The sequence below is a fragment of the Ascoidea rubescens genome, assembly GCF_001661345.1.
Source record: "Ascoidea rubescens DSM 1968 unplaced genomic scaffold ASCRUscaffold_19, whole genome shotgun sequence".
NCBI lineage: Eukaryota > Fungi > Ascomycota > Saccharomycetes > Ascoideales > Ascoideaceae > Ascoidea > Ascoidea rubescens.
In genome coordinates, this window is record NW_017962931.1 from 68,107 (window position 1) to 80,588 (window position 12,482).

A 12,482-nucleotide genomic window follows, 5' to 3' on the forward strand; every position below is an offset into this window, starting at 1 on the left:
TGAACTCGAGATTCAAGATCCTGTTGATGCTGACAAGCTTGCTGTTGGCGCTGCGCAACTGCTCGTAGGACGTGTGTAACTGGTTGAACCTGTCCACAAGACTGCCCACAAAGGCCTCGCTGAGCCTGCTGAACTGCTCGAGCGTCTGCTGCCTGTCCATCGTATCTCTGTTGTTTGTGTTGCTTCTGCTGTCTGTGCTTCTCTTCTTCGGCGCGCGTCGCCTCCCGCTTTGTGCTTGCGGAAAATTTTTCACTCGCTCTCTTTCTTCAGCACCTGAGCTGTCTGTGTCTCTGCTGCTTCTTCTTCTTCCCTCGCCATCTGCTGCTGATACCTCTTCATCCTTACTCGCTCCCAACGCCTGTCTTCGCCATCCATATTCAACTGCCCCCAGAGACTCTCCATCACCCTGTGGCGTCTTTGCCATCCTTCACCATGGCCTCCATCGAAGAACAAATCCAAAAAGCTGTTCAAATCGCATACAACCCTTCCAACTCAAATGTCTTACTCCAAGAGGCTTTGAATTTCATCAAAGATTTGAAAAAAAATGCTTCTAGCTCCTGGAAACCATGCTTGAATCTCCTCATCAACAAAAACGACTATCCTACAAAGTTTTTCGCTCTACAGATTGTTGATATTCACATCAACAACATTTCTTTGCTCAATCTATCGAGCCCAAATAACATCAATTACAGCAGCAACATCAACGACTTGAATGAAATCAAAGACGTTCTCTTCAATTACTTTAAATTCAAAATTATCAACGAAAATCTAAACCATCCTGACTTTTTGAAAAAAAAATTATCAGCCACTTTCACCAATTTGTTCTTATCCACTTATCTCAACATTTGGCCTGATTTTTTCAAAGATTTCACAAACATATCCATCCAATCTGAACTAGCAATGTACTATTACCTAGATATTCTAATCTACATCCACCAAGAAATCGCTGATCAATCCCTATCGCTATCTCTATCCACTCTATCAAATAACCTAAACGACCTCTCCAACAACAGTTCTCAACCAAACCTTCAACCAAACGACCAATCCATCAATTCCTCCCTACTAAACCCTGAGCTGATCCTAAGGAGAAACTCAAACCTAAAGGACATCATTCGTCTAAATGACACCAACGACTTGATTCTAAATCTCAAAAATCTACTAATCAATTCCTCAAACAATATCCTAATCATAAAATCTCTATCTGTTCTAGGCTCCTGGTCAATTTGGATAGACATCAATCTAATCATCAACAATGGCTTTCTAAACATCATCCTAAACTACCTATCAAACAACCACTCAAACAATATCAACACCAACGACAACCAGCTAACCATCGCTCTCCTAGATTCCTTAAACAACATTATAAAGAAAAAAATGTCTCCGAATGAAAAAATACAACTATTATCCCTCCTAGATCTAGCCGAAATTGCAAACACCCTATTCCAATCAAACCAAGTCCTAATATCCTACAACAAAAACAAAAACAACATCGCCAACAATAACGACAATGTTTTCGATGACGATGAATATGTAGACCTAATGAAAATGCTAACTAAACTAACAAACACCTTTTCAAATGAATACCTCTCAATACTATCAACCTCAATTTCTTCTTCAACCTTCTCTGCATCTTCTTCCTCCCCATCCCCTTCTTCTAACCTCAATTCTTCATTTCAATTAACTAACGAAATCTTCACTTTAATATTTAATCATCTTTTTAACATTTCTCCACTAATATTACTACTCTTATCAAACGATTACGATGATGTCTCAGAACTAATCTTTCCCTTTTTATCAAATTTCTTATCCTTTCTAAAAAAAAACTCAAAATTCTTAATCAATAACAACAACAGCGATCAGAAATTCAATGAAAACTTACTACAGCTACTATCAAAGCTATTGTCAAAAATTATCATTAAAATGAAATTCGATGACGACGATGATGGTCTAGACGACGAATCAATTGAGACATTCAATGATTTTAGATCAAAGATCAAAAGCTTTCAAGACAGTATCGCTCAAATCAACTCAGACTTATACTTTAATAAAATTACAAACATCATAGAATCAACTCTATTTTTCAACAACAATCCCGCCAACAACACCTTGGACAATGAATTCAGTAACATCCAAATCAACTGGCAGGCCATTGAATTAGGTCTATACCAATTAACAAACTTAAGTAACTCACTAAGAAATAACTTGCTTAATTTACCTAAAAACTCTATACAAGATTCAAAACCTTTTCAAACTTTCAAAAACTATTTGATCAATTTAATCAATCAAATTTCAGTAATCAATAACAATAGTTCTGAAAGTGAAAATAATAACAATAATAATAATGAAAACAACATATTATTGATAAAGTTCAACCATCCGCTAATTCAGTTGCTATTCTTTGAATTGATTATAAAACATTACAATTTTTTCATTTCGTCCGAAAATCTAAATATAAACTCAAACAAAAAACTATCAGTCAATGAAAACGAAATCAACTTGAAACTAATCAAAGAAATATTAAATATTCTAAACTCCAAATTCGGATTGTACAACGAAAATGAAAAAGTCCAATTAAGATCATGGTATCTATTTTATAGATTCATCAAATTAACCAAACCAAATTTAGATTCATTCTTTTTAAAAGATTTGGTTATTAATGTATCTCAAAATTTACTAAAGATACAAGATTATGATGAAATTGAATCTAACAATAATAAAAACAACAATAACGATGAAGAATTGGTTGATGAATCAAACTTTGAGACTCAATTGTATTTATTTGAGACTATTGGAATCTTAATTGGATTGATGAAAGGGGATGTTAGTAGTGAAATTGAATTTATTGATTTCTTATTAAATCCAATATTTCAGGATATATCAAATAACCTTGAGAAATACCAAATGAATAGTTTAAATGAGGAGATCAATAAAAGAATAACATTCAAGATCAATCACTGTTTAATCAGTATCGGGAACTTTTTAAAGGGGATTGATAATGAAAATGGAAATAAAAAAGATGAAAGAATTTATTTGAAATTGGTGAATATAATCGATTGCACGTTAGTTATATTGGAGAATTTAAATAAATATGAAAGCATCCGAGACGGATCTCGATTTATATTTTCAAGAATTATCCCATTGGTTAGTAGCGATAATAACAATAATAATAATAATAGTAATAATAATAATAGTAATAATAATAATAATAGTAGTAACATCGATATTAGTAACCATCTAAGTCGATTGATTGGAAATATATTAATAGTGAATGACTTGAAATGTAATGAAATTTGTGATTTATTAAGATTCTTAGGACAAATAATTCACAATTATCAACAGGATAAAAGGATATATGAATTGATCAATAATTTATTTTCGCCATTGTTTGAAAAGATTTTCTCACTTTTAAATCAAGGAGTTGATAATGATGGAAATAATAGTAATGGCGTTAATATTAATTTGGATATTGAAAGAGACAAGAACAATTTGGTTAAGGGGTATTTAAGTTTTCTATTAAATTTGACAGTTAATCATTTTACCAGTTTGTTGATTAGCGAGATCAATATCAAGATGTTTAATCAAATATTGAATATAATGTTTTTCTCTATTATCCGAAACGATAATGGTGGAAACGGTTACAATGGCGGTTATAACTACAGTTACAAATTTGACAACAGTGGGAACATTAATATTGTCAACGTTAAAAACTGTTTTAATTTCTTGAACAATTACTTGAATAGTTTGAGCAATTTAGAGAAAAAGGATTTATTGGATAATAATATCGAACAAGGTGAGATCAATAAAAGAGAAGCGGAATTGAGAGAGATCGACGAGTACTTGATCAAGAATATTGTGTCAGCCAGTTTTGAGATTCCATTCAAGGAAATCAAGAGTAAAAGCAGCAAAGAAGAAAAGAGTGGGAACTTGAGTAACGGCAATGCCAATGGAAGTGCCAATGGAACCGGTAAAAACCGCAAAAGTAGCATCAAGTTTAATTTGAAGAAACCACAAAACAAGATATTGGCGATGGAAATAGCCACCAGCGTCAAGGTGTTGTACGCCAACTACAAGGACATATTGATCAACTACTTGGCCAAATTCTATTTTGTGGAAATAGGAATTCCAGTCGCTGTGGGGGAGCTGTTCTTGCAAAATTTGGTCGCCTTGGATGTGAAGGAGTTCAAGAACTACTACCTCAGGTTCATCCAGGAAATGAACGCGATGATTGTATAGAGTGTATAAAAAGTAATAAATACAATAAATGGGCAAACAGCACAGACAGCACAAGCAGCATCATCCAGCATAACCACCACGGTGGGTAGTGCACACAAAAAGGCCATAACAAGGGCGACCACCTAAGGACTTGCTCTTGTGGCGCAGAGGTAAGCGCTTCGTGCTTATAATCGTTCAACGACGTTTATCACAATGTCACGGTCCGTTAAGTAACGCGACGGTCGTGGGTTCGATCCCCTCCTAGAGCAAACACCTTTTTTGCCTTTTTGTAGCTCGTCTCTTGCCTTTTTTTCTATGACTGCTGTTTTCTGCTGCTGTTGCCACTTCTGCCCCTTTCCAACACCTCTGCTTCCTGTGCTTCTTCTGTTTCTCCAGCACTGCTTCCTCTGCTGCTTCCTTGTCTGCAAAATGCCTGCTTCCAATGGAATTGAGCTTAACGATCCCTCTATAATATCCATCAGACAGTCCAACAAAAGGAAGAACTTGTATCCAAATCCCTCTTTGAACCAGCTCTTGAACAACCACAACAAAAACTACTCCAGCTACCACTCCACCAACACCAAAAACCCAAACCCCAACTCCACTGCCAACAGCAACAACACCTCGGGCAACAGCTCAAGCAACAGCTCAGACATCATTTCTAACACTCAGCCAAGATCAAGACACAACTCAAGAAAAAATTCTTTCAACAATCCAAGTGGCTCCTTTATTCTATCAAACAACTACACTGCTTTACTAGAACTATCCAACAACAACAGTGACGACAACTACAATAACACCGATGAGGAAAACGAATTTGATAACGACTTTAACTTTGATAATGACAGCGATGCTGATAATGGCAATGACGATCCCAACAATAAATCCAATAAATCCAACAAACTCGAAAAGTCAATAAAATTCAATAAATCAACCAAATCTAAAAAAAACGACAACGCTATAATATTAGAAGAAGATGATGAAGACGAATCCAACTATTCCAACTCTTCCACATCCACAAATCCAAACCCAAATTCAAACCCAAACCAAATTAAAAAATATTCAATTGAGTTTTTAACAAACTTAAGAAACTCTCCTTTAATTCGTTCTCCCAATAAACTACCCGAATCCTCTTTTTGGAAACTACACTTGAACAACAAATTAAAATCTCAATCAAAGAGAGATTGGTCGCTAAACCTATCCTCCTCAAGTATCAATACCTCCAACAATATCGCTTCCAACAATCCTAACAGTAACTCAAACAACAACATCAATTCTTCTTACAACTCTCAATTCAACAACAATATCTCAAATCAAATCAGTTATCAAAACACTACCTATTACAACTCAAACTACCACCATGCTCATTCCCACTCTCACCCTCATCATCACTACCAAGCATCTTTTAACAACTCTTACAACAAATCATCAACAATCAATAACAATATCACTAATAATACCAATAGTAATAGTAACAATGATGAGAATAATGATAATAACGCCATTAATAATACTAATAAAATTATTAATAAAATTACCAATAAAATTACTAATAAAATTACTAATAAAATTACTAATAAAATTACTAATACAAATATTGCAAACTCAAACACAACTAACAATAAAAATAACGACACTTCTTTTGATGATTCTACAAACTCAATCGCCTCTTCAACAAGTTTCCCATCTACTGCCGAATCTACTGCTTCAAATCCCTCAAATGAAAAGACATATGGCGCAACAGGTGAAATGGGCAATTTCACTCTCAAATCTAATAAATCTTATAACAACAACAACAACAATAACAATAGCAACAACAACAACAACAACAACAACAACAACAACAACAACAACAACAACAATAACAATAACACATCCTCAAACTCAAACTCAAATTCAAATAAATATTCAAGAAGAAGCATTCGCCGCGAAAGCTTCAACAAAACATTTACAAGACCCGGTTTAGTCTACAACAAATCGTTGTCTTTAAATAACAAATCTTCATTTAATACCAACAATAATGATAACAAACACAATAATAACGACCTCTCAAAATCTTCCAATTACAATAAATCTAAAAATCTGGATTTAATCGATGATGATGACTTTAATGATCCAGAATGGTTCAATAACTCAAATAATAACAACAAAAATGTAAATAGATTATCCAATTCAAATAGCAACACCTCCTCTAAAATCAACTCAGCTAACCCCAATTTTTCCTCTTCAATTATTGACGATAACAACCCAATTGGTAAAACAAGTGACGACTTTGAAAAATGGAGAGCTAAAATGAAATTGAAAAGGAAAAATGAAAAATCATCCAACGATTTATCAAACACTTCAATTTCTAGATCTCAATCTCATTCTCAATCTCATTCTCAATCTCATTCTCATTCTCATTCTCAACCCTTAGTAGATTCTTCTTTACCTCCTCCTCCAGGATTAAAACTTAATCAAAATGATCCAAATAATAACAACAGTAACACTGATTCGAATAATAATAATAATAATAATAATATTAATGACATAGATAGGTTTTTTTCTTTATTTAGTGGTTTGTCTAAAAATAATGTAAATAATACCAGTAGCAATAATAAAAATATCAATAATAACATCACAATCAACAACAATAATGACAATAATCCAATTCAAGCCTTCATTCAAAATAATCAATACCCACCTCAAGTTTCAGTTCCAGTTCAGATCCCTATATCTGCACCAATCGATAATTCAGTTTCTATTACTCAAAATAATCTTCAAAACAATACGATAGATAATAAATCATCCAATATTCTTAATAATCAACAATCTATAAACGATTTATCAAATTCAATAAGAGGTTCAAGATTTTCTTCATTTTTCTCAAAACCAAATGATCAACCTATAAATCTTTCCAACCCACTGTCAAATCCCCAATCCAACCCTCAATCCAACTCTCAATCTCCTATCCAAGAAATTGCGTCAAATATCAATAATAACAACAGCAATTCAAGACTACCCTCATATAGCAACCAAAATCAAATACAAATGAAAACTCCATCTTCAACACCCCCAATTCAAAACAATAATCAACTTGAAAATACAAAACAAAATTCTCCGCCAATCCAAAATCCACAGTTTTTCAATAACCAAAATAACAACATTGTTAATAATAACATCAGCGGTACCAATAGCATTAAAAGTATCAACAACGGCGATAAAAATATCGCCAATAATAATAGTGGCAATAATGAAAATTCCCCTAATTCAAATGATTTATTTTTTATGTTTTTATTAAACAAAAGCAAATCACCAGATAATAGTTCCAACACTACACCAAAAGATGCCTCTTCTAATTTAATGAACTTATTTAACAAACAATCTTCTAGTGAAAACCAAGTCAATCTCAAAAATGAACAAACTCAAAGTCAAATTAGTAACCAATCAAAACCTCAAACGATGCTACCTCCACAATCATCAAATGTGCCATTTCTTGTTCAGATTCCAATTCGTTCAAATAAATTTCCTCCTAGTTTACCTCAAATTTCACAAACCCAAATACAACAACCCCAAGTTCAACAAGTATCTCAACAACAATTGCAACAACAAGCATCTCAGCAACAACAACAGCAACAACAATTGCAACAAGCATCTCAACAGCACCAACAATTGCAACAGCAACAGCAACAGCAACAACAACAACAACAACAAATACAACAAGAAAAAGAACAACAATCTCAACATCAATCTCAAAATTCTCAAACTCAAACTCCCCCTCAATCACAACCACAAATGCAGCATCAAAGATCACAACCTCAATTGCAACAACAACCTCCTTGGATAGACCCTCCTAACCATCAATTAATGGCACAAATGTTTCCACCAAATGGAGCCCCCTTTTTACCAGGCCCATCACCAAACCATCATCAAAGATTTCCAGGTATGGCTGGTGTGGATCCTCAAATGAATATGAATCAAATGGCTATAAATCAGGTTAGTCCAATAAATCAAATGAATATGAACCAAATCAACATGAATCAAATTAACATGAATCAAATTAACATGAATCAAATGATGAGAATGAAACCAATGTCAAGGGGCAGTATAAATAGTATTCCTCCAGGTATAATGGTTCCCGGAGCTCCTTCATTACCACCTAATATGTTTCCTCCACCCTATAACCCATATATGAACATGCCACCTCCAAACTTCAGTAATAACAATAATGGCACCAATCCTAATAATATTCAAAACGATTCCAACAATATGCCATTGTTTATAAATGGTATGCAAATTGGAAGAAATATTCCAATGAATATGATGCCTCCTCCACCAGGCGCAATGGGTTCAGATTCAAACAATCAATAAATTAAATTAATAAAAAAACAATAATCTTAAACTTAGTAACGACTGCAAAAGCAAAAATGCAAAAGTAAAAAAACAAAAAAATAAAAAAAATTAGACTAGTGCAGATAAATGGAAAGAATAATTTCATATAGTTTATATAATCTCTGAAATATATGTCTATGTGAAAACCACGAATTGAAATTTATTTATTTTTATCTCAAAGTTCGATACAAATAAAACTTACAAATAGAGTTGGACAAAAAAATTATGTAAGAGCATCAAGATTATAAAATCTGGGACATTTTGCAAACCAAATTGAGTAATTGCAATTGTTCATCACCTCCATTAGTCAATTTTTTATCGGCATCTAATAGTATTAAAGCCAACTGGTTTTTCTGAAAAGAGGTTAATAAATCATCCAAAATCAACATTGAGTGTAATTGATCAACAATTTGAGAACCACTCCAACCATCGGATATCAAATTGTTCACAGCCCCAAATATTTGGTGAAATTCTTTGGTTTCAGCAGTCGCAATCAAGTTTTTTAATAATTTATCTGGAATGATTCCTGCGATTTCCCTCACACTTTTTAGAGTTATTTCCGGGGAATTTAAATCATCATCACCATCATCGTCAATGTCATTTTCCTTATCATAGCTACTACTATTATTTTCCACTTTATCTATTTCAATCAATTCAACATCGCCATCCAGATCTATATTAGAAATAGAGATATTGTTTTTTTTTTGAATCTTGCTAAATTGAGAATGTAATTTTGTCGCAGATTGTAAAAAAGTAATTGCTTTTCTTAAATCACCATTTGAGATTGATAAAATTTCATTTAAAACAGCTTGATTGTCCTTTAATAATATCTTTTCATTTTCAACAATATAGGTTAATCTAGTAATTGCGTTTGCATTATCCAAAGACTTGAATCTAAATTTTGAACATCTTGAAGCCAATGGATCAATAATTCTTGTAATATAATTGCAAATCAAGCAAAATCTTGTAACATTTGAATAAGTTTCCATTGTTCTTCTCAAAGCACTTTGGGCATCGCTTGTCATTGAATCGGCTTCATCTAATATTATGATTTTATAAGGAGGGCAAGGGTAGTTTTTTAAATCGTCAGCAGTAGGATTTGATACCATTAATCTTGAGAAAGTTTTGACTTTGTTACGTACAATTGAGATACCTCTTTCATCAGAGGCATTTAATTCTAGTACTCTTGATTTAATCAAGTTTGGACCATATAATTCCTTTGCTAGCGCTAAAATAGTTGAAGTTTTACCAGTTCCAGGAGGACCATAGAACAACATATGGGGCAAATTTGCAGATAATAGAGACTTTTTAAGGACTTTTATGGCATGGTCTTGTGAAGCTATGTCATTTAGATTCTTTGGACGACTTTAATTGAAAAGGGATAAATGTTAGAATAAGAGTGGTAGTGAGAAGAGGAATAAAAATCAACATACTATTTTTCTACCCATGGGATATTCTCTATGTTATCAGTGGGAGATGGTTTCAATTTTCTGGAAGAAGCCTGGAAGAACGAAGCAGTCATTATAAGGAGTATAAGAAAGAAGATGTGTAGCAACAAAAGTAAGATGAGAAATTGGAACCTTTCGTTGGTTCGGTTTGTTAGTGTGTTTATTTTGGAGGATTGAAATTTTTTGGTTTGAAGTTTAAGTTTTGTTCATTTAAATTTCGTGTTGTAGAGCGAAAAATATAAGCGTGAGGTAAGAAGTAAAATCGTTAAATTAAAATTATATAATTGGTAATTAAAAGTTAGAGACTTGGAAACTGAGAAATTGGCAGAGTAGAAAAGGTAATTGGAAAAAGAAGACAATTAGAAAAAAAAAGGTTGATTAAACAATTAGACAATTAGACAATTAGAAATTTAGAAATTTAGAAAATTAGAGAATCAGTTGATAATTTTATAAGTTATTATTCTAACAATTGTAAGAGACTGAAATTTGAAAGAAAAGAAAAGAAAAAAGAAAAGAAAAGAAAAAAATCTAACAACAAAAATAAATATATAAAAACAATAAACTGAAGTTAAAACAAAAATTGAGTAAAAATGAGAAAAAAAATAATTTTAAAGTAAAAAATAGAAATATGAGTAAATGGGCATTTTGAAATGAAAAGGAAAATGAGTTATTAGAAAAACAAATCAGAAAATAAAAAGAATAAAAAGTACTAGATAAAAAAAACGAAAAGAAATAAAAAGACAAAAAAAAGTAAATACTTTCAATTGATAGTGATTAATGGTAGTTAATTTTTATATTTAAAAAACTAAGCGCCAATTACCGATAATTCAAGAGTCCAAACTCTTCTTATGTGAACTGAAATGTTTAATTTATTTTGAGATTGTAAATCATTAAATTGATTTGAATTTTTGATTGAGATTGGAACGTCAATTTCTATTATATCATTTGACCACCAGCATTTTCTGGCTGGTTTTCTCCAAAAAAGCAATAATTTGGAGGAAGTGTTTTTTTTATTGTGGTTAGAGGACCTTGAAGTTGATAGAGATCTTGAAGCACTTCTAGCAGAGCTTGCTAGTTGAGCTAGTTTCGATCTGCCGCCAGTTCTCTTTGGGGTATCATTGTTAGTGGTAGTTGTATTTAATATTGAAGACAGAGATTTTACTGGATTTAGAGCAGGAGAGTTTGGTTCAGAGAAGGAGTTTTCATTTTTTAAACGAACCAAAGCTAGAGATTCAATAACCGTTCTATTTGGCTCCATTGATCTATGGCCCCAGATGGAATCTGTTTTAAAGCCTGAGGAGCATAGCATGTCTAGGAGGTGTTTCTCAGCAGTTCCAAGAGGCTTTGAGTTTGAGTTTGAGTTTTCATTGCTGTTAGCATAGTAGCCTAGACCATTAAATATGTTTAGATTTTGAGCTAGGTGGTTGCCGATTATTATTTTGATTTCTAATAGTTGGCTGTGTGTAAGGCCTTTTATTGGAGGAATACAGTAGAAGTCTAAATCTTCTCTTAGGACGATAATGGCCGGTTTGTCTAATAGAACGTCGCTTGTGATGGAGGAATTTAAATCGAGGGAGTTGTTGTTGTTGTTGCTAATTGAATTGTTGTTAAAGAGATTGGGATGAAGTTGATAATAAGAGTTTGATACGTCGTTGAAGGTTTTGATTATATAATTGAAGCAGATAGGAGAGTAGTTAACATAAACAATGTCGTTTTCAGTAAGGTTTGTTATGGGATTGCCATTAATGTCGTAGAATAGGCCATTAGGGAATAGACAGAGAAGAATGCTTTCAGGTAGACTTACTAATTCCTCTCGTGTTATTTTGAATAGAGAGCCTCTGATGTTGAGGTTAATTAGAGTGTTATAGTCGTCATCTTGTTGACTGGTGGGGCTGTTGGGATTATTGGGATTAGATGGAGGAAAAGTTCTGGTGGGAGTTTCTTGGGAAACTTGGGTTAAGATATTTGAATTTGACATTAAATATTAGGTGCTCATAGAAATGGTATAGCAGCATAGAAATGGCAACAACAATATATAAGTGTATATATACGAGGGTAGTGTAGAGGTAGGTTTATATTGAATTTGATTTCCTGTGGGTGATTGTAGAGTTACTGTTCTTGGTTAGTAAATTAGCTTTGTAAAATTGATGTGGTATTTGCGTTACCCGGCACAGAAGCCGGGAAGGGACAGAAAAGAGAGAAATCAAAGAGAATTAGGAAGGAGAGAATAGCCCAAAGCAACAACAACAACGCCAGAGATGACAATTGTATTGGAGGGCAGAGAAGCCGGTGGAGGAGCTGTCGATGATGGTTGTACAGCACAGAACAGTGGTGACAGCGATAGCGACTCTGTGTGGGCAGACAACGAGGACGACTTTAGACCCAATACCGACGAGGACGACGACTACGGCAGGTGCACGACCCACAGCCAGGCTATTGAGGAGCAGGCTC

General features: G+C 33.4%; 4 protein-coding genes and 1 non-coding gene across 5 annotated transcripts; 3 read left to right on the forward strand and 2 right to left on the reverse strand.

Moving 5' to 3' along the window:
- The first annotated feature begins 147 nt into the window (after positions 1 to 147).
- Positions 148 to 4,291, forward strand: LOS1 (Ran GTPase-binding protein LOS1). Its single transcript, XM_020188899.1, has one exon. It carries the CDS (start codon positions 433 to 435, stop codon positions 4,231 to 4,233), a length of 3,801 nt encoding a protein of 1,266 aa, XP_020044584.1. The 5' UTR covers positions 148 to 432; the 3' UTR covers positions 4,234 to 4,291.
- A 74-nt stretch (positions 4,292 to 4,365) lies between these two features.
- ASCRUDRAFT_t167 lies at positions 4,366 to 4,481 on the forward strand. Its single transcript has one exon. It is a non-coding gene; the product is annotated as a tRNA-Ile (tRNA).
- ASCRUDRAFT_121957 (uncharacterized protein) lies at positions 4,461 to 8,694 on the forward strand. The gene has a single exon (XM_020188900.1). It carries the CDS (start codon positions 4,528 to 4,530, stop codon positions 8,560 to 8,562), a length of 4,035 nt encoding a protein of 1,344 aa, XP_020044585.1. The 5' UTR covers positions 4,461 to 4,527; the 3' UTR covers positions 8,563 to 8,694.
- Positions 8,695 to 8,825: 131 nt separating this feature from the next.
- On the reverse strand, positions 8,826 to 10,105 carry RFC2 (replication factor C subunit 2; the record flags this gene model as incomplete). Its single annotated transcript, XM_020190947.1, has 2 exons — positions 8,826 to 9,948; positions 10,017 to 10,105. The coding sequence occupies 2 exons, from the start codon at positions 10,103 to 10,105 to the stop codon at positions 8,826 to 8,828; spliced, it is 1,212 nt and encodes a 403-aa protein (XP_020044586.1).
- A 737-nt stretch (positions 10,106 to 10,842) lies between these two features.
- WHI2 (Whi2p) lies at positions 10,843 to 11,928 on the reverse strand (the record flags this gene model as incomplete). The annotated part of the gene is made up of 2 exons (XM_020189787.1): positions 10,843 to 11,077; positions 11,183 to 11,928. Coding segments are annotated over 2 exons (981 nt in total), but the record flags the coding sequence as incomplete, so codon positions are not given.
- Between the last annotated feature and the right edge of the window lie 554 nt (positions 11,929 to 12,482).